The sequence below is a fragment of the Alligator mississippiensis genome, chromosome 1 (assembly GCF_030867095.1).
Source record: "Alligator mississippiensis isolate rAllMis1 chromosome 1, rAllMis1, whole genome shotgun sequence".
NCBI lineage: Eukaryota > Metazoa > Chordata > Crocodylia > Alligatoridae > Alligator > Alligator mississippiensis.
Window position 1 is genome coordinate 468,219,970 of NC_081824.1, and position 22,073 is coordinate 468,242,042.

The window sequence follows — 22,073 nt, forward strand, 5'->3', positions numbered from 1 at the left end:
CAGCTTTTCAGGTGCATCTTTTGGCTTTTTTGTTTTCTTCATAGTCACCAGAAATATCCATAGTGACAGTTTTGGATTAAGGCTATAAACTGTTTAAATAGCTTTATACAACGAACGGCCTAAATATAGAGTACAAATGTTAGAAGCAGGAAAAAATGTAAAACGCTTTATTTGCCACCAACTAGGAGATTGCAGTCTTCTGTATTCATACTAAATCTTGCAGAAACCCCAGCTTGGACCAGTCTGCTTCACCAGTAAATTCAAAGAGACCTTGCTGACAAATATTCCCTTGGATATTTTTTGTGACACGTTATTATAGTAATCTCTTCAGTTCTGAGCACGGTGAGGGCATAGTTCAGAGGTATCTCAGTGGATCCAAGGATTCTCCAATTTGCAGTCAGAGCTGGGGGAAATGAAAGTCATCCCCCTATTAAGCTAACCTAGCTTTAAATAAGTCATTCAGCCTAGAGCCTATGACATTTCTCGCAGAAGCCTCTTTTTCCCTATTAAATTCCTTTTGTGAGGGGATTCCAGCAACTGAGGTTGTGGGGAGAAGTCGCACACAAATGCTGCTTCTACAGAGCTGGAGAGGGATTTCAGGATCCAAGACTATCTGAGCAGACGTCAAGCATCCAAACACATCTAGCCTATAGCAAATCACTCAAATTTATGTGAGATTGGAAGCCAGTTACCTACTCTTCCCATGGGATCCCATATTCCCTGCACAGTGTTCCTATAACTGTCCTTTCCTTCTCTCCTGCCAGCTCCATCATGTGTTTTACTTGGAAGGGTGCTTTGTGGATAGGGTTGGCAGCTCCAACCCAGTGTTTCCTTGTCTGCCGCTTAAAACAGGACGCCTATCTTGCCGTAGAGACAAAGATCTTATTTAAGGCAATAGAGAATGTATTGGTGGAATCACTTTTGTATTATTCTCTTAAGAACATAAGAAGTGTCATGCTGGGGCAGACCAGTGGTTCATCGAGCCCCATATTCTGTTTCCAACAGTGGCAGAAATGGATGCTATTGAACTGGGTATCTCTATAGAGTGATCTGTCCCCTCTTCAGTACCCTTCCTGGCCTCCAGCGTTATCAGTATAGAGATACCAAAGGAAACATCACTATCTATTCTGTTCAATAGCCACTAACAGATCCGTGAATTTCTCCAGTCCCTTTTTGTACCTGGTTATATTACCTGCCTCCACCACCTCCTGTAGCAATGAACTCCATGAGTTAGCTACACATTGCATTAAAAATGACTTTTTCTTGTTAGCTGTAAACCTGTCACCTACTAATTTCCTAGTTCTAGAATTCTCTGCTTTATTGCCCAACAGTCAGCATTTACATTTTGGCTTTCTGTCGTAATTGTGTGTCACCAAGTTTATAATTTTTCTTTAGAATCAGCTTAGGTTAGGTCTATACCAGAAAAAGGTTTGCCAGTATGGCTTCATCAGCAAACAAGCTTAAATGGACAAAAACAAGTGCTTTTGCTGATATAAGCAGTTCCCTTAACAAAATAAGATATAGCAGCAAAAGCATTTATATCGGTAGTAGACTTTGGCTGACAAAAATGTCATAAGCATCTCACCAGCATTATACAACAGTCAAAGTTTTTTGAGTGCTTGACCTGGCTTTAGTGGGGAAACAGTATTGTAACTTCAATATTAAATTAGGGTGGTTGTATATTTAGCGCTAGAAGTTATATGGGTATATCATAGCAGCAGCATCAAAATACCTGAAGTCCGTGTTGAGCAAGTTGATAGATTACATTTTGGAGAGTATTCTTAAGAGTAGGACATCTTAATGAAGTTGTTTGAGCGTGGAATAATTTTTTCCATGGAAAGATGACACCGCTAAAGTACATTTTGTAATATTCTGTAAATAGTGGGGACTGGTTATTTAAATTTTTTATGTTATTCCTTTTCAAATGCCAGGTTCTTGCATGGGTTTAGGTTGTAGCCATGTTGGTCTAAGGACATAGGCAGACAAGATTCCTTGGGTGAATTTGATATCTTTTATTAGACCAACCCAAATAGTTGGAGAATAGTTATTAAGCAAGCTTTCAGGTTCAAAAACCCTTCGTCAGGCTAAGGAAGTGTCAGCAGTCGGTGTGTGCTCTTCCTGGATGGGGTGAAAAGTAAAGAAGCCAGGGGCTGGGCTGGGCTGGGGAGTCAGTTGCCAGGCAGATTATAATGTGTCATAAATCCAATGTCTATGTTTAGTCCCTGATCTCTAGTATCCAGCAGGTTGATGAAATGGAGCTCATAGCCTCGTCTCTGGGATGTGTTGTGTAAGTTTCCCTTGAGGATCAGGACTGAGAGATTGGAGAGAGAGTGGCCCTCCTGTGAGAAATGTGCCCCCACCGGTAAGTGGGTGTTTCTGTCTTTGATGGATTTCCAGTGTGCGTTCATTCTGGTGCGCAGTTGTTGTTTGGTCTCTCCTACGTATTTTCCATGAGGGCATTTGGTGCATTGGATGAGGTATATTACATTTCTGGAGGTGCAGCTGTAAGACCCAGGGATGCTGATGGCTCTGTTGTGGGGTATAGTAATAGTGGGGGTGGTGGAGATGTGTTGGCAGGTTTTGCATTTCTTGTCATGGCACGGTCTGGATCCTTTTGGTGTATTCTGGGGCTGAGGAAGTTTGCTTCTGGTGATGAGGTTGGCAAGGTTCGGTGCTTGTTTGAACGCTAGGATGGGTGGCTCTGGGAAGATCTTTTTAAGAATAGGGTCTCTGTCTAGTATGGGTTGCAATTTTTTGAGGATTTTCTGTACAGGTTCAAGGGAGGGGTGATGCGTCATAACCAGTGGCGTGCGATTTGTGGGGGGTTTTCTTCTGTACTGCAGCAGTTCACGTGGTATCTGGGTGGCTCTTTCAAACATGCAATCTATCTCTCTGGAGGAGTGTCCTTGTTGGGTGAAAGCCTTTTTAAGATTGGTGAGGTGACGATCCTGGGTTTTCTCTTCAGTGCAAATGCAGTGGTATCTGAGTGCTTGGCTGTATATCACAGCTTTTTTGGTGTGTTTAGGGTGATTGCTGGTTCTGTGCAGATATGTATGTTGGTCTGTGGGTTTCTTGTATACTGTGGTCTGTATTTTACCCTTCTGGATACTGATCGTTGTGTCTAAAAAGGAGATGTTGGTGCTGGAGTATTCGAGAGAAAGTCGGATGGTGGGATGGTGATTGTTGAATTTCTGATGGAACTCAATCGGGGATTGCAGGTTTTCAGTCCAAATGATGAAGATGTCATCGATGTATCTTAAGTATAGCAAGGGTTTGATGGTACAGTTCTTGAGGAAATCTTCTTCCAGGTTCTTGCATGGCATTTGAGTGTCTGTTGTTCATGAAGGAAAGTGAAGCATTAGATAAAATTTACAAGGATTGTGTGATATTGATTTCACCGAAAATCTGTTTTGGCCTTTTCAGGATGCATCTTTTTTCAGAAATGTTTGATCTTAGTTGAAACTGTTATTTGTGTTTTGTGTTCCACAAGGACTTTCTATTCCATACGATATCATTAATTAATCGTACATTGCAGAACTCAAGTTTTCATGATGTTCGCTAAGTTTCGTTCTTTACTGTGACTAAATGTCATGTTCATTATATACTTACCTTCATTCTGTCTTTTAACATTAATATGGAAAAACCTTAATTTTCACCTCTTCATCCAAATGTCAAAATTATGTTTGAGCCTGCTTTAAATTATTTCTCCAAGTGATCAGACTATGCCCTTACCTGAGCTTAATTGCATTGCTCTCCTATTACAAGACCAGTAGCTCCAATTTTCAGTACTGTATGTCAGACAGAAGGCTTTCAAATCCATTCAGTATCAAGTAGTAAAGCATTTCTTGTGTCCCTGCTGCCACCAGGGCTTCCTGCCATATTGTATTCATTCTGTATAGACTGAATGAAATATTTCAGAACAGGCAGTAAAGGTTCAAAATGATGATGTAAATGGATATTTTGTGCCCAAAAGCTTGCCCAGCATCTCTCTCAGCTAAGCAATTGGTCTAAGAAACAATATCACCAAAAAAACCCCTTCCCTCTCAGTGGAAATGAGCTCATTCATCTCTTGCAGTCGCTGCCTAGATTTCCAGAAACTTACTTCTGTGGATAAAAATGCCATCTTGAGCTCCCCAAACAATTGTTATGTTATCTTATTACATTTTATTCGCTATTTTTAAAGAATAAAATCCAAAAAGCCAGAGAGCCTGTTTGTGTGCCATACCTTTTAGAGACATCTAGGATATAAATCTGTTCTGTTGATTTTTATTACAGGTCCAAACTTAGTCTTTTTCAGTCGAGGATAAGCTTACAGAAGGCAAGCGTGAAGGTAAGTTTAAGAATAATTAAGCTATAATGTAAAATGGTAATAAGCATTGTTACTTTCATGGGACATATAACAAATTTAGAGATGCTTTGTGTTCATGTGTCACATTATCTTTACAATAACTGATCAGCTGGAGTAGAATGTAGAACAGGGTACAATTAATTTGGGCAGGGACATTTGTCTAATGAAAGAGGTATAATTTAAACGTAAACTATGTATGAGCAGATATTACAAATACCCACTATTAAAAAAAAAAAAGTCAAGCCATTAAAAAATCATTATTTTTAAATCTTTGTTCATGATATAAAATCATGTTTGATTTTTAATTGCTTAACTGTCCTTTTTCCATTAAAAATCAAGTGCCTCTTTATATTTCCTTTTCTGGATATAGTTAAAAGCACGACGGTCCGAGTGTAATTCAAAGGCTATACATGCAAGAAATGATTACCTTCTCACTTTAGCAGCTGCTAATGCACACCAAGATCGCTATTATCAGACAGACTTAATGAACATTATGAAGGTAAGGGAGCTAATTTAGTTTGATTTACTCAGTTTTTTTCCTGATTGGGGGTTGGACTGGAGGAGGAGACAAGATACAAAGATGTAAATCTTGTTTTCATGAGCCATGGCAGCAGTAGTCTCTTTTTTCATTCCAAAATACCATGTGCTTAAAAATGTGTGTGGCTGTGTACCAAATAGCAGACAATGACAGTAAGCAATTACCTTTTCAGTTCCTTGTATCTGATGAAGTTTCTCCAACTAAGGGATTTGTTGGTTAAAGCAAAGGTTTTATAGTTACCAAGTTCAGTGAAACAAATTGATTTATAAGTGTTTAATTTGCAATAGCAACTTTTGTAGTATGCTTTAGACCTAGTCACGTGGACGGAAGCTGAATTTTCAGTGTACATAGGGGCAAAGTTTTAATATAAATAAGTTGGTGTCAAACTCCTACGTATTTTAGCCAATGTAGCAAATGAGCATTGCATCACTCCTAAGAACTTGGCCAATGATGTCAATTTGATAGATACCTCACAAGAAATGACATACATGAAGAGGTTTTAATAGAATTATTTCTAGTCTTTTCAATAATATCCCATATAGATAACTTAAATATGCAGTTTTTTTTAATACAAAGTAGATAATGCTGGAGGAATTGCCCAGTAGCTTGTTTTTAAACTCATTCATAATTTCTTGATACACTCTCCGCTGTGTTTCATGCTGTCTGTATTATTGAAAGGCTGTGGGCATGTCTACATGTGGCCGTGCAGTGATGTTGGTACTGTGCCATGTTTTAGCACTTGCTTGGGGCAAGTACTAAAATACAACACAGTAGCCACCCGTACTGCAGCATGTGGGCAGCGCATGGTTAGATTCACTGGCTACGTCGCTATAGCTATGCTACAGCTAGGAAGCACACTGCTACAGCGACGTAGCTGTAGACCCACGTGATCACATCACTGTAGCACCGCCGTCCCGTGACATAGCACGTTGCTGTAAGGCAATGTGTAGACATGCCCAGTAAGTACACTTCAGGTTTCTTTAGGTGCATGTATTGATATATTCTCGCATCTCAAAACTGATTGGTTATCACCAAAACTTTTCCAGTTACTCAAATCATCATGCAGGCAAAAATTATGCTGTTTTTCAAATGTATTTTAAAATTACCTTCCTGAAGATGCTTTGCGCTCATGTATATTAATACAATCTATCTGCAGACTATTGAAAACTTAATGCAAGGATGGTATAATGCAATTACATCTCTGCATCATGGATGTACCTACATGGGGTCGCGGTGGGAAATGCATTAGTCTGAAAGGATATCCAAAACCAGGTCTGAGACAGACTCAGTTGGGTAATCCCATTGTATTTCACCTAACACAAATTAAGGCACCCTATGCACAGTGCTCTAAACAAACTGCAAGTCACTTTATGAATTGCTGCACCCAGTATCTGAGGAACAGTTCATGCGTGACTAAGTCAAAGGCAGTAGACTGAGTGATAAAAATTGCCTATATAATCCATTACCATAGCTGATATTGAAGACTGCAGGTAGAGACAGAATAAGTAGATCTGATTGTGCTTGATCAGAAGAGCCTGCTGCTCCTTGGATTCTGAAGTGTACGAATATATAGTAAATCAAAAATTGTTACTGGCTTAAATTGCAAAGGCTAGTAGGTAAGCTCTATGTCTGAACTGGTAATCTCAGTATTTTTATTCAAATCAGCTTTATTTCTGACCTCTACCATTTATCTTATTTAAAATGCAAACTCCTCTAAGCAGGGACTTTGCCTTTTTATATCTATATCTACAGATGGATGGATATGCTTACAACTAGAACATGGGTTGCTTTATTACCAGAGTGCAAGTTTTGCTTTGGATTACGAATTCAGTACAGGGTAATTTAAATATTGTCTTTATAATAATAAAATAGCTTTCTTACTAGAGTAAAAAAAACCCCCACATTTAGTGAATAAGATGATTTTCTTGGATTTAATGTGTTTATTTGTTAACCAGGGAAATAAACATGTTTCGAAACAAGTGGGAAGGGAATATATAAAATAAGAGCTTTTTTTTTTCTTTTCTTTTTTTTTTTTCTTATTTTGCAAATGTGTTTCTTTTGTAGCTAGGACAGTTCACTGTAGCCCATACTCTCGGTTGCAGTTGTGCCCTGGTTCTACATTTCAGAGAATTTACAGTGCATGCTTAATATGTGGATTTCTGTACAGCTATTTGAATTCAGTTTTCTCAATAATGATGCAAAAGAGTGTAATTCAATATTCATAATGATCAGGAATTTGGAGGTTAGAGCTGCCCTTACCTCCGAATAGTGTAACTTGATGTACTACAAAATGTTATTGTTTTATGTCCCTTGCCTCCACCCACAGCCTCTTCCCCCCCCAGTCTGGGAACCCAGTCCACGGTCCTCTGCCCCCGACAGAAGGCAGTAGCTGCTGCAGCAGAGCGGAGCAGAGCATGGAGCCAGCTCTCCACCCCGCTGCCTGCTTGCTGTGGGCTCAGGCGGGAGGGGAAAGCTCTCTGCTGCAGTGCACGCTCCCATGGGCAACTTGTGCCTCCCAGATCTGTGTGCAGGGCAGGGGTGGTGCTGGTACATGCTGCAGGCTTGAGCTGCTGCCCTCCCCCAGGGCCTCCACAGCCCAGCGGAGCAGAGCCATGCAGGACAGCTGCTGGCCTGGCAACGCTCACAGTGGGAAGTAGCTTTCCTACATGGCTGTGCTCTGCTGGGTTGTGGAGGCCCTGGGGGAGGGCAGCAAGGCAGGAGCTGAAGCCTGCAGTGGGCAGCCCACCTCATGCACAGATCTGGGGGTGGGCAGGATCCCCCTGCCCCCCTGGGAGTTTGTGCAATGGCGGGGAGCTGTCCCCACCCCCCAGACAAGCCTCTCACGGCCCTGTCCCACTCCCCACTGGGGGCATGTGGTCATGCATTGCAGCCCCGGGCCCCAAACTCCACACACTGCCCAGCAGGGCAGCAGCCCCAGCCCTGGCCCTGCCCAACTCCCTCCCCACTCCCTATGGGGCCTAAATCCCCCACTTCAGTTTCCTGTGGGAGCTGCTCTCCAGGCTGCCTGGGGCCACGTGCTTATATAGCTATTTGAGCTTCAGACTAAGGGAAGTACCCCAAGTTCTTGAAGTCCTCAAAGTCTATTAAGCCTGTGTTTCACAGAAGGCACAGAGCCAGAATCAGTCCAGACCCTGGGTGGTGGCCAGCCTTAACCCCAGGCTAGCGGGTGTGCTCCAGGAAGGGGGTCGGCCAGACACGAGGCGCCCCCAGGGAGGCACTTGGAGCCTGGAAGGTGGTTGAGCACAGTGAGGTGGGCGGCTCAGCTCAGGAGCACCCCCCACTGGCCTGCCACCCACACCTGCTTATTATATGGTGGATATGTAACTAGTTTCATTATCATGCTAAATGAGTAGTGATCAACAGTTCCATGTCTGCTTGAGAGCAGGTATTGCGTGAAGCTCCCTGGACATCTGTTGTTTAGTATCTTCATTAATGATTTGGCAAATGAGATTAAGCGTATGCTTAGCAAACTTTCAACAAGTTAGGTGCAGTTACAGACACTCTGGTGGGTAGGGCTAGGATCCAGAATGACCTTGATAAACTAGAAAAATGAGCTCAGATTAATCAAATGAACTCGAGTAAGGACAAATTAATAGTTCTGCACTCCGGAGAAGACAGTTCCATGTAGAAATACAAACTGGGTAATGGCTGGCCAGGCTGCAGTGCTTCAGAGAAGGACCTAGGGGTTACAGCTAAATATTATTTTATTATAAACTAAATACGAACCATTATGTACTCTTGTTGGGGAAAAAAATGTCCAGTAGCATACTGGGCTGTATTAACAGGAATGTCACTTGCAATTCAAGAGAAGTGATTCTTCCACTGTTTGGTAGTGGTGAGCCCTTACCTGGAGTACTGTTTCCAGTTTTGGACCCCTCACTTCAAAGGAAAACATGAACAAAAGAAGAAGAGTTCAGTGGAGAGTGACAAATTTGATTTGTTTGGAGGCCTGGGAAACATGTCTTAGGAGCAGGGATCTTGGTTTTCTCTGATTTAAAAAATCCCCCATTTTTGCTTAAAAAAACAAAAAACGTAACCCCAAAACCACATTTTTCCCTGATACAATGAAACAGGGAAATGCTGACTACAGTGAAAGGGTGCATTGGTGTCTGGGTTGGTACAAGTTAGCCTTGTCCTAATACCTGCTGTTTGTGATGTCAGATTTGTCAGACTGAAATGTTTTTCAGAGATTCCTATAATGCATTCAAGGGCTCCAGCAAGATATATTTCTTAACTTCGGCGTTCTCTCCCAAGTGTCCTTGAGCAAAACCGGTTGTGTGTCCAACATTTCTGAATTCTGAAAGTGGAATCATTGAATGTACATGTGAACCAACAAATGATGATGTCTTTAGGTATCCTGAAATAATATTTCAAAACAGGTTCCTTTTTCGGTAGTCATTGCCTATCTTCCCCCAAATGTACAGCATCCACGTGATCTTATTATTTTGTTTTTTGCTGCTTTCCCCAATAAACTTGATTCTGTGCAAGAATTGGCCCAAATTGAAAGCACCGTTCTTTGGGTAGATGTGATATATTTTATTAGACCAGCTATATAGTTGGAAAAACGTTCTTTGCAAGGTTTCAGGCACAAACACCCTTCTTCAGGCAATGGGAGAAGGTTTGTGCCTAAAGGCTTGCAAAGAACTTTTTTTCTGACTATTTAGCTGGTCTAATAAAAGCTATCACATCTACCCAAAGAACGTTGTCTACCTACATCCTTAGACCAACACACCTACAACCAGTGTCCCAAAATGACACTGCTGTCCTACTTGTCATGGGAACTTAAAAACTAAAAAAGAAGTAGGGAAAGCTCCATCACCCCAGCTATAATAGCTGCTGTTTGCAGTGACAGAGCAGTAAATGTAATCCTTGCCATTTCAAGTGCTACTTAATAGATCTGTGCACAGTAGGAACCAGCTATCCATTTCTTCCTACTTTCTGATTATTGATTATGGAGATGTGATATTTGTCCTATTGTCCTTTGTCAGCTGGATATTCATGTAAGTTTTATAGGTTTGGTCTTTCATGTAATCATTTCAGTTTGCTGAGACCTCCTATTTGCATGCATTTCCTTTAGGTCAGTTTACTTCATAAATAAAAGACACTGTTCAAGGTTATTTCCTACAGCAGGCATTGTTGTTGCAAATATCTTTTTGTACCATTTGCCACTGGCTTCTCTTCTGTAGCTTCTCTCTTCCTCCCACCCTTGCTTTTGTTTCTGAAGGGAGGTATTTGCAGCTGAAGCAGTCCTTCATTTTCTCTCCCTGCTCTGTCCTTGAAAGTTTGCAGACAAGAGTTACAGGATTTTGGGCAGTGAACTGTTTCCAACCCTTCACTCACACCCATCCTTCGTATGTGCCCCGTGCTGGATTCCTGCTTGTGTCATTGCCATAGCTCTGATGTTCCCAGGCTATTTCACCGAGAGGGAGGGGGTGAAGCATACAGGAGTACCTTCATGAAAAGTCTTCCTTTCACTAGGAGAAAAAGTTGTAAGCTGCTAGAAATAAATTGTATTTTACCTCCTGGAGAGGCTTTAAAAATGTGCTGGTTTATGTAGTGCAGACACGGCCAGTGGAGAAGTAGAGGTCTTGGCTGCAGCTTATAATATAGCTTTATACTATCTGCTTATAGTCCCATCTGTCTTAGGGTTCGACTTCATGAAGATAAAAGGTGTTTTTAGTGCATGGTAAAACCCTTCTGTAGACAGAGCTGTTTGTATTATGTCACTGATTCAATGGTAGTGACCGTAGTGAGGAACCAAGAGTTCACCTCCTGCCCCTTAGCCTGTGTTAAAACACAAGTTGCTGTCTTCTTTAGGGCCATTAACCTGGAAGTTGGCATACATCCTTTATTCCATTTGAAAAAGAAAAGCATACATATAATTAGCTTGGAATCCAGGCAGGTACTGAAAAGTGTGCTGCTCTTGGACTTTTCTCTTGAACCTTGGAAGTGGCGGGTAACTTCTGTGCTATTTGAGAATGGAGTCCAGCGAATCACTTCTTCGTTGCAGCCAAGACTGACTTGTGAGAGATCTCCAGGATGATGATGGTCAGATGCTGTCGGTACAACTGTAAGAACCAGTTTTTAGATGACTAGATTCAAAGTTGACCATGCTGCTATTTTTTTTTTTTTTTCAGAGAAAATATTTTTGTATATATCCAACTATTCCCATACAGGGTCAGCATTCATGTGTGGTATTGTGCTAGAAGTACGTAAGAGCCAAGAGGGGAAGCTGACTTTGCCTGTGCTGAATGAAGTGCGGAAAGCAGGCAACTAGCATGAATGATGAAAACCAAAATCACTGGTTTTCAACAATGGAAAGCCCCAGTTGTGTATTTTTGATTAGTCCTGAAGCAGGCCTAAAATAGCTTATCCCAATGCCTTTTGTTCCTTGTTAGGAGGGGCTCTTTAGGGAAACTTTTCCTTGATAAATTAACTGTAAGCAATAAGGCACCCCAAGACAGCAGAGGCTTCACCCCAAATACTGTTCATCGTATCAACACACAGTAAGTGCCTGCCCACTTACAGAAAAGTATTTTCCTAGCCAAGTTTCCAATCCGTATTGCTTGTGGAAAGTAACATAGATAGTTTGCATTGAAAGCGCTGCCTCTTTTAATATGCTGCTGATAACAGAAAAAGATTTGTGCAGAAATCATAATGGTTCGATGTTTGATTCAAGTGTAAATGAAAAACCAGGTAGTCTATTAGACGCCCAGGAAAAGCCCCCAAATAAATTCCCCCCTAGGCTATATTAGCTGCAAAAGCACAGCACAGACATCAAGGCTTTTGAGTGGGGCAGATAGCCCAAAATGACAGAAGCATTTAAAAAGGCTTTAAAATGTTTAAATACCAAATATTATAAATCAGTGCGTTTTCAGCTACAACTATATTGTCTCTAACCATGAATTAAAGAATGGCAATTTTGTGTGCTTTATGTGGGGAAAGTTTAATCTTCAGGCTTCATTAAAAAACAAAATAGCTTAGCTGTTTCTTTTTGCAATAAAGCTTGTAAGCATGGGGAAAATTCACCAGTTGCCCATTTTGATCCCATTGCTGGTTTTTCAAATGCAGTGTCATCTTCTATGCTCTTTCCCTAGTCTATTTGTTCTGAAAATTAGAACGACAGTATAAAGATGGTCCCTATTAAGGGTAATATTGCTATGGAATGTATCGGTATGGATTTGACTAAAAAACCATCTATTAGATGTAACATTTACACTTGTTCCCTATATACGTTGACCTAGAAGAGCTACAGGTTCCGAGTAGTTTATCCAGATCAATGCTTTACAAACAAAAAGTGGCCTGAAAATATTTGTTGATAATTATACATTATTCATGCATAAGGACATAAAGCTTGTAGCTTATTTACACGTTACAAAGATTGCATTTCTCCTCCTGTACATAAGGAACTGTTTCATGTGTTCTCGCTTTAATCAGCTTGTTTCCAGGATAAGAATTTGTACTGTGTATATGGGAGAAATAGTTGCCAAATTATCTATTTGACAGTGCGGTCACTTGATGCCTGACTTGTTTGGCAAGGACGCGACCGGTCTGTTGTACTAAGTGCTGATTACCGCTGACTTCATTTGGAGTTGATACGGGAGATCTCTGTGCAATTGCCGTTGCGGTGACCTTGCATTGTATGCAGCTAGTTCTTCCTTCCCTGACAAACTTGCTGGTTGGTTCTTGTTTTTGTGTTGAAACAGTTTTATATAGTCAATCAACTGTACAGTAGTATGTAGTTGATTAAAATAAATACAATACATATGCTGAATGGCCCCTTTTTATTTGCTACCTATGCTCTTTTATATCTTGAACTAGAGTAGTGGCTTTTCTGCTTGGAATGTCAGTGAGTAAGACATCTTTAACATGGCAGTTTGATGTGTAATTTTACAAGTTTTAACACATTTTTAAGCAGGTTGTGATTTTTATTTATTTCTTCAATTTGCATAATGTGTCTTTCAGATTCTCTAGGTGCATGTCTAAGTTGACAGGGACAATTTGCAAAAATAAATAAATAAAAGCACAAAAAAGCTTAAGCACGCGGTAGGATTTGTATACAAATGAATGCTAGTCAGTCTACCTTATTAATTATGCATACTTCTTTGTTACTGTAGTGCCCAGAGACACAAAGAGACACAATGTTTGTACTAGGCATTATATGGACAGTGCAAAAAACATGCAGTAGTTCCAGCCTTGAAGAGATTTCTGCATCCACTTATTACCTTTTGTCTTTAATTAATTCACTAACAAAAGGAAGGGGAGCTCTTAAAGGAGAGGGAACATGGTGATAATAGCAACGTGAGCATTTGTATATATGGTTTTTAATCGCTGAATAGCTTTAGTTGCTGCACAAATGCTTTTTGAAAAAAAAATGTGCACCAGAATTTAAGATTCGTAGGATATTTAAAAATAAAGCTCTGTCCACGTGTGTTATTATCAGTGTGAAATTATTGCAAATTGATGACTGCCCAGCGCACCCGAGTCTGCAGAGAGCCGTATACATTAGGTTGTTTGTCTTAGTGGGTTATCAGTAGGGAAGACTGACTGACGAGCTTTTTATTATTTATTTATTTTTAAGGAACATTTTTTGTATCCCAGGTCAAATTAGCCAGATCAAATCCAAATCCATTTGAATCATTCAAGAACCACATGTGGCCCTGGTACCGGCAAGCATCCTCCACCCGTGCCTGGGGCTTCAGATACTTCCAAATCCATTGGCAGGCATCCGATGTGCAGGTCCAAGCCCAGAGGCTTGGGGTTCAGTTGCCCCTGAGTTTTACTTGCCCTCAGCCCTATGTCTGCAGGAGCAAGCCGGGAAGGAGTTGCTCATTTCCAAAAAGTTGGTGTGTAGCTGAGATCCTCCCGCTGGAAGCTGGCCAGCAGGAACCTAGCTGTGAGGCTCTTGTAGAGAGTCCTGTCGTCAAGCAAACAAGGGTGCACCCTCCACTACACACTGCCATTTTAATTGCATTACCTTAGTTAGGGTCTTTCCCCAGCCACCATCGTGGGCATGCTATTCCCCCTTCCTAGGAGCTATATAGCATCAAACTGATTTATTGTTACAGGTGGTGGCAGAAGTTGGGATGAAGGGCCAGTGGTATACCCAGTCATTTTTGGTAGATAACAAAGTAAGGAGCAGATTTTTTTTTTAAACCCCCGTCCCATCAAATTTAGAAAAATCTCTGCACTGAAGGAAGAGATTGGAAGGATGCCAGAACCAAAAATGTTAACTGTGCTCTTTCTCTCTCTCTTTCCCAGTTGCTAAAACTTCCATTATGTGAGCCCAAGTCAGAGCCTCAGACTTTGCCCATTGTCAACTTCTACAGTACAGTTAGGGTTAAGGGTTTTTTTCTTCTTTTTTGGGGGAGAGTACGGATTTTTTTAAAATATAAGCAATATAAATCAGATTAAATTTAATATTAAAATAAATATCAGGGCTACCACACAGAACTATCAAAATAGTTTGGGGAGGTCACAGTTACTGAGAGGAAAGAGACTGGGAAATACCAGATCATTTAAATCTGATGGGCCCCCTTATGTGGATCTTTAGTTTCTGAACAACTGAAACAGCAGCAGCTTCAAAAATGCAAATCATATGCCTTAAGTGTGCTCTACAGTAACCATTAATACCAAAAATTAGCCCCAAAAAGTGCTATGATACTGCAAGTGATGCTGTTGCACCTGTGAAAGATGTTTTGGCTTCAAATAATATAGGTGTTCTATAACTTGAAGGTGTTTAATTGTGTTAACTTAGGGCCAACTAAAATGTACAGGGGGGAAAATAGCTTATTCTGTGAAACGGGTAAGATGGAAATCATTTGGAGATACTTAAAGGTGCTAGGAGTTCTACATAGATCATCATACTTGCTGATGATTGCAGAGGATTTTAATTACATACAGGTTTTTTATTTTAGGTTAAAATATTTGCACTTTGTACATTTTACATATTCATACTATGAGTTTTAGCAGCCTCATGAAGCCGACAGAAAAGAAAATACATCATTTTTTTTTCATTTAAACTGCACGACAAAACAGAATAGAAAATGTTTTAGCTAGTATTCTTTTTAATTAGAATTAGAAATGAACCTTTAAATTAGAAATTAGACCTTCTAATTAGAATTAGAAATGAATCTTTAAATGATTTTATTTAAAATTGGAGGAAATGCTAGTTTTCCGATATTATCATTTTACTTGGAAAATGAGACGGTCTGTTTTATGCTTTAACTGTATGCAAGTAATTTTGATAGAACAGAAATTGCATGATTCAATTTCTGTACTTCTTGGAAATCTTTTCAGTGTGAATAGTAGGAGTGGGAAGGAAAGAAAATGTTGGCGTGAATGTTTATTGGGTTAATTCAAGTTAAGTCTAAATCACTGGTATTTTTAGTGCTCCACATCTGATTCAGATAGTTTGCCGTTGTGTTAGCTTCATGCTTAATGAATCACTGATACATCTCAGAGCTGTGAGTGATTTATATAAATTGGGTGAAAAATGAACATTTTCCATCAATGGAATCTGTAATGTCAGGTAACACTGGATATGCCATTTGTGTAATTTAGAATTTAGTAGAGTCTACAAAAATTATGGACAACGAGGTGGGGTACCTCCAGTGCTTGCTATTTGGTAGAAAGGTGTCTTTACATTGACAGCTTGGAGCAGTTCAGAAAAAATGGTGAAACACTTCAGAGCAAAAATCAAGAGCTGTTTTTGAAATGCCTTCCCTCTTTCCAGGACTTCTTCCAGATTTAAAATGCAGTTGTTTAAGAACTGTATCATATCATAAGGAATGTCTCTAAGTCAGGGGTTAGCAAAATGCAGGCTGTGGGCTGGATCCAGCCCATGGGGTGATGCCCAGATTGTATCCAGCCCGGGTGCCCCCATGGCACTTGACATGGGACTGAGCCCCACCCACGCCCACCTGGGGCAGCTCCTGCCCACACCTGCCCTGCGCCCATCAGACAGCACTGCCCTGGCCCCAGCCAGCGTGCACAGCTTCCTTGCGGGGCTGCTCTCAGAGCAGCTGCATCCACGTAGGTACTGCTCAGCTCCCCCCGCCTCCAGCAACTCCTCCTCCTCCTCCTGCCACTCTGGACAGCAGGTAGCATCCCGGGCACCACATGCCCAGCCAGGCGGGATGGGGAAGTTGCAGCCAGGCAGCTCCTGCCTCAGTGCATGGAGCTCCAGCTCCAGGCTGCCTTCCATCCACTCTGCCCTCCCAGCGTATTGAGCAGCTAGGTTGCTGAGTGGTTGGAAGATGGCTTGGAGCTAGAGCCCTGTGTGCTGAGACAGGAGCCACCCAGCTGCAGTTTTTCCCCTACCTGGCTGGGCATCTACTGCTTGGCACATGTCCCCATGGCTTCCCCACGCCGCCTGCTGCCCAGAGCAGTGCAGCAGGAGGAGGAGAAGGAGCCACTGGAGGCAGAGGGAGATGAACAAGTACCCAGGCAGCTGCAGGAGCAGCACCACCGGGAAGCTGGTGCACTGGGCAGGGTGATGCTATCTGCCAGGCACAGCACAGGCATGGGAAGGAGCACAGTGTGGGCTGGAGTGGGCAGGACTTGGCCCCATGCGGAGCGCCATCAGGGAAGCCGCGGGCCAGGATTGGGGAGGCTGACCGACTGCACCTGCACCCTGCCCGCCTGCCTCCCCTCCATCCTCTCCCACACCCCCAGCTGGCTCCCAGGACCTAGCGCACAGGCAGCTCCCCCCACACATGTGCATGCCCGCCCCCATATGCCCCCCCAACACTCACCCAATATGCAAGAGTAAGGCTTTATTTTGAGCTATTATGCAATCGTCTCTGCATACACTACTCAAAAACACATGAATCAGGACAAAAATTATTTTTTGAAATAAAATTAAACTATGTTAACATGCACATGGTCAATGTTTAATATATGATTTGGTTTTATCTATAATTGGTTAAAATGATATACTTTGAAATATTGAATGTGTGCGACCCTCAACATCTCACCAAAACTCATTAAGTGGCCCTGTAGCTGAAATAATTGCCCAGCCCTGCTCTAAGTGAATACAGCTGAAGTTTCTTTAATTTAAAGATAGGCAAGTGTGGAAAACAAGTTTCTTTATTTCTAAGTATCTTTCTCAGCATTAATTTAGTTCTTTTTCAAAGCCCCTTTTGTAGCAAGTCTCTTGTTAACTTTCTGCAACTCGCTAAAATGTATAGCAGGCTAATCTGCCTACCCTGGTGTGTGAATGCTGCAAAAACAACATGAGCATCTGCTTTAGTGTGAATTAGTGGTAATTTGAAAATAAATAAGTAAAGTACTTGCACTTACAAAGGTGAGCTGGACTACAGCCTACAGAAACTAGAGAAATGTAACCACGTCTGCATCCTGCTAGGTAATTTAGACTACTACAATACCTCCTATCACTCCTGTGATATACAGGAGATTAAGTGAGTTGTATGCAAATCTCTGGCAACCAGGAACAGAATGCCATTGTCATTGGCCTTAGCCACAAAATTACTCTAAATAGCTTTGGTTTGAAAACACAATTTTTATCTAAGTTTTCAGGGTCTTCTCAGTCCAGTGGATCGATTGATGACCATGTCTGTGTTACCAGAGAACGGTACTAGGGGTTACTATAGTGGCACATTACACACCTGCTCTGCACATGGACCTCCCAAAGCAGGAATAATATAGTTGGCTTATGGCAGTGGTAGTGCGCAGTGATAAACTGCGCCTCTCAGGAGAGTTGATTGGCATGCACCCAGCACTGCACTAAGCCAGTTACACCACTTCCATTTCAGGATGTACAGCACTTGGGATAACGGCCGCAGCTCTCAGTGCTAGTCTCTAGTGCGGGGTAGCGCAGACGTGCCCATTACAGTAGCATAACGGAGGAGGGGATAACAGGGGCAACAGCCCCAGGTGCTGCTCTGTTGGGAGAGAGGGGCACAATAATAGATGCTGCCCCTTTTATGCCTCTGGCCCATTGAGAAGTTCCTGATAAAAGCCAATAACAGCCAAACCTCAGTGGCATTGCACTACGCTCTTTGTCCGTATTGAAAGTTATGAAGGGGGCGTCTAGTTTCAGTACTTAGACCCTTGCCAGATATGCAGGAGCAGGCACGATGGGATCTGATGCATGATCCACATAGTCATGCTTCCTGCCATGCCACATGTATGGTGTACCCCGGAAGCTGGGAACCCCCTCAGCTGATAGGGCTCCCAGCCATGGGGGCGCACCTGGCCACTCATTCAATTAATGGCATGATATAGGATGAAGCTATTGACCATTTTTGGTGGTATAACTTTGTGGCTTATTCCTTGTTTTAATGTGTATCTGGGTTACAACTTAAGGCATAAATAAGTGTAACATGTGGCAGGGGCCTTAGAGCCAGGGGCTGAAGGCACAGCTCCCACTAGCATGTTACACCATTTGCTCTGTTGTGCTGTTTTCCTCGTAGTCTTTGCCGATCATCAGATGCATGTTTTACCCAGAACATCACTATGCTTCTGAGTCAGACGCAGTCGCTGAGCTCATATTTAGAGCGACTTTGCTGCATCAGCCCTGGGTGTCCAGGGGTAGCATCACATGTCCCTTCTAAGTCCCAGATTCCCCAGAAGAGCATTTGCTTGGGACTCCTGGATATGTCTCTGAGTACCCGCTGTACCCTGCTCAGGTGTAGCTTCTAGACAGGGAGAGCCTTTGGCTGCTTGGACTCCGAGACCAATGCTTTTGGTAATCCAAAGCCCCATCAAATAGCTAACTTCTGGCTTAGCTTCTGGGAAGGCACTACCTCTTCAAGGGAACAGAGTGCATTCAAAGCCACATGCAGTGAAGTAGGCAGCTCTCTTAATACAAAAAAACACCTTTATTGGTCCACAGCCTTGAAGTCCAAGCAGTCTGCAGCTAGAGAACAGCTTCTGGTTGTTCTCTCAGGCTCTTCTCTCTCCCCTCCCCGCTTCTTTCTGTCTCTGCTCCTCTTCTCTCCACTTGACTTCAGGTGTCTCCTTTTCCAAGACCATGTCTTTGCACTGTCCTTCCCCAAAGAGTCTCCCTGGCATCAGAAACTGCAGTCTGTCTTCAGGGGCTGGCGTGGAGTCCATTTGCTTTAGGTCCCTGTCTCTTGATGGCCCATTATCCGCTAACAGAGCACTTAGGCAGAGCCCCACAGCTGTGCTTCTAAGCACAATAAACCCCTTCTTTCCCACTGGGTAGTCTAGTCTGGGAAACTGAAGCATTCAGTATTATTATAAGGTGAGCACATTTAAACCAGAAATATAATAAGAAAACCATTGACTGCCATGCCCACATGGAGCTGTACAATCAGCTTGTATCATTTTATTTCACGTGGGTGTTTTTAGAGCTGTGGTGCAAAATTTGTCTTAGTTAAGGTTGATCCAGGAGCCATAACCGCCAAACTTCTGTACTAGTGGTGCTCAACCTTTTGGCCCCAGGGGGCTAATGTGTTTCGTGCACAGAGCTCTGTGCAATTATGAAAGGGACTCCATTTGCTTTATATCAGCTCTCTTCTTTATTAAAAGAGGTGTGTGTTCAGGGCTACCGATTTGCAGCCACATGGTGCAGTTTGTGATTAGAGCTATTGCAAAATTCTCTGCACGTGGAGCTTTCTGGTGTCACCTTCCAAATCATCCCCACTACGACTTGTGTTCCAGCCTCCGGGAACCGGCAGGTTGTTACAGAATGAGTGGCGTGGGGCTGGTCTGCCAGCTGGATTGGACCATGTGCCCCAGGATTGAGCCAACATACCCTGATCTGGACTGTGCTGCGCCAGCCTGGCCCCTTTGCCACCTCCACACAGTCCTGTGTGCTGGGATCGTGCCCCCCCACAATGCCCCTGTCTGCCTGCCAGGCCGGAATCGGGGCCTATGACCCTGCACTGCCTCCACCTGGGGTGGGGCACTGTGCCATGCTGCCTCTGCCTGGCTCCACCCATTAATATTAGGCTCTGCCTCTGTCCATCCTAATGGGCTCTACGAGACACCCCACCTCCACCAGGCTCTGTGCACCAGGATCAGGTCCTGCACCACCTCTGCCTGGCCCTGTGTGCTGGGATCAGGCCTCGTGCTACCTTCCTTGCGAGATCTAGTGCACAGGGCCACAGCCTGTGAGGCTCCCCATGGACTGGATGATAGGGTGCTAGGGGCTGAATCTGGCCCACAGGCTGGGAGTTAAGCACCCCGTAGCTATACATTACTCATCCTAACTTGACCCATTCGCATCCAGCCTGGGCCTGGATTCTCAGCTGAACTTTTGGGCATGAGGTTGACTGTTAAGTGTGAAACCTAGCTGTATACTGCAAACCTCAAACACAGGAATTCAGCCAGCACTAATCCTCCAGCTCCTTGTTCCTGACTGTTGGCCCTTTCACATCCCCGCACTTCTCTTTACTGCATGTAGAGACAAATCTAGCAGACACAAGACTGATTCCCAAAGGGGCTTTGCTTCTCATATACACCGCTCAGCACAGATAACTCTTTTGTGGGCATTAAAGTGAGATATAGATAGGAAGGGCAGCTCATGTAGCTGGGCTTGGTTTACCCTAAATACCAATGTAGATGTACATAAATGTATCTCTTGGTCTCTTTAAACAGAAATAATATGACAAATACAAGGATAAACCATCATAAAGTATTATTTCCTTCTGGTTAGTTGATAAACTGTGCAGGAATGGTTGCCATCATTTAAGGAGTTATATATACATATGCACCTTTAAAGTTGTATTTGTCTGGCTAATGGCCAGGCATATACTAGGACACTAAAAATGACTGATAAATTGTCAGCTTGTTAGCCTGACTCTCTTGAGGGCTCTTTGAGTGCAGGAGCAAACAGAAAATTAAGCAACACCTTAAAAAAAATCAAGATGAAGGTTAAAATTGTCAGGATTATTTTAATTTGAATCTTACAGCTTCCTGCTACTCTCCTGACTATATTGCTGCCTTCCATGCTGTTTGTGTGAGCATTACTCACCACCTCACACATCACCTCTGTTAAACCCCTGGCATTGCATGCCCAGAAGTGAGGGAATGTCAATCTGAAGAGGCAACAGTTAGCTGACATTTTTAATTTTACTTTGGTTATTTTAATAAGATTAAAAGAATAACATCAGTAATTTAAGACTTTTAAAAATACTATTTTTTATTTATAAGAGACATTGAAACGTCATCACATTATTTTATTCCAGCAGGAACCGTAGGATTTTTGTGTTTGTTTTCTGCATCTCGGGAGCATGTATACGTACAGTTGCTCAGGAACTGGGCTCTTGGACAAACGTTCAAAGTAAATATCCTTATAAAATGCTGTATTTACTTTTAATATATTTGCTCCAAATTTTCCTTCTGATTTTTTTTTTTTTTTAATCCTTTTGTTCTTAAGTATAAAGTCTTTAAGTGCCTTGACAGTTGAAAACTGGACTAGCTATAGGTCTGTAAGGTTATGCTATAGCCATGTCAAACTTAGTTACCTTTACTACAGTGAAGGATTTTTATAGCATCACGAGTCACTTTGGGGGCTTAATATGTATGGAAAAAAGAAGTGCTGAGAGCCAGCTGTGTTAAACAGCACGAAACTGTTTAAAGTTAGTTGTATAGTTTTTATTAAGAATTTAAAGAAATCCCTTTTGTATCCACTAATGAACATCGATAGATGGCATTTCTAATTAAAGAAGGCACCTTGATCGTTTAATTTAACTAAAATATATATATAGAGAGAGAGAGCACTGTATACATCTATATGTGCTTTCCATATATATATCTTAGTTAGTCTGTCAAGGTGCATATCTACCCTGCCATCTGACTGACTTCAGACTAACAGAGCCAACTACCTCTTTCTCTTTCTAACTGAAGCCTTTTTGTCACTGATGCGTAATGGTATGTTGCAGTAAATAGTATGGCATTAGGTGCTGGTGGTTTGAGCGATGGGGAAAGAGGTAGTGTTCATACATAATATAACTTGATATTTTTTGCCATTGTGGTTTCAGCCTGGCTTTTTGTGCATCAGTCATCTTGTCATGTGCCCCCTGTATTTTTTTTTATGTACTTTCCAGTTTGCTGGACATGAGGAAGTAAGATTGTTTAAATCGGCTGTTGTATACTCATTAAGTTCCTGTGATGCTGTTGCATACTTAAATAAGAAACTAATTTTGCATAATTTCCCCTCAAGCATTGTATTTG

The 22,073-nt window shown here is 42.2% G+C and overlaps 1 protein-coding gene across 4 annotated transcripts in view; it reads left to right on the plus strand.

The window, feature by feature from the left end:
* FCHSD2 (FCH and double SH3 domains 2) overlaps window positions 1-22,073 on the plus strand; it is a 247,893-nt gene that overhangs the window by 143,712 nt on the left and 82,108 nt on the right. For all 4 annotated transcript variants that reach the window (XM_019489811.2, XM_019489837.2, XM_019489744.2 and 1 more), the window contains exons 7-8: window positions 4,276-4,330; window positions 4,719-4,847. In XM_019489811.2, coding sequence (XP_019345356.1) covers window positions 4,276-4,330; window positions 4,719-4,847 — 184 coding nt within the window. The remainder of the gene's footprint in view (window positions 1-4,275; window positions 4,331-4,718; window positions 4,848-22,073) is intronic.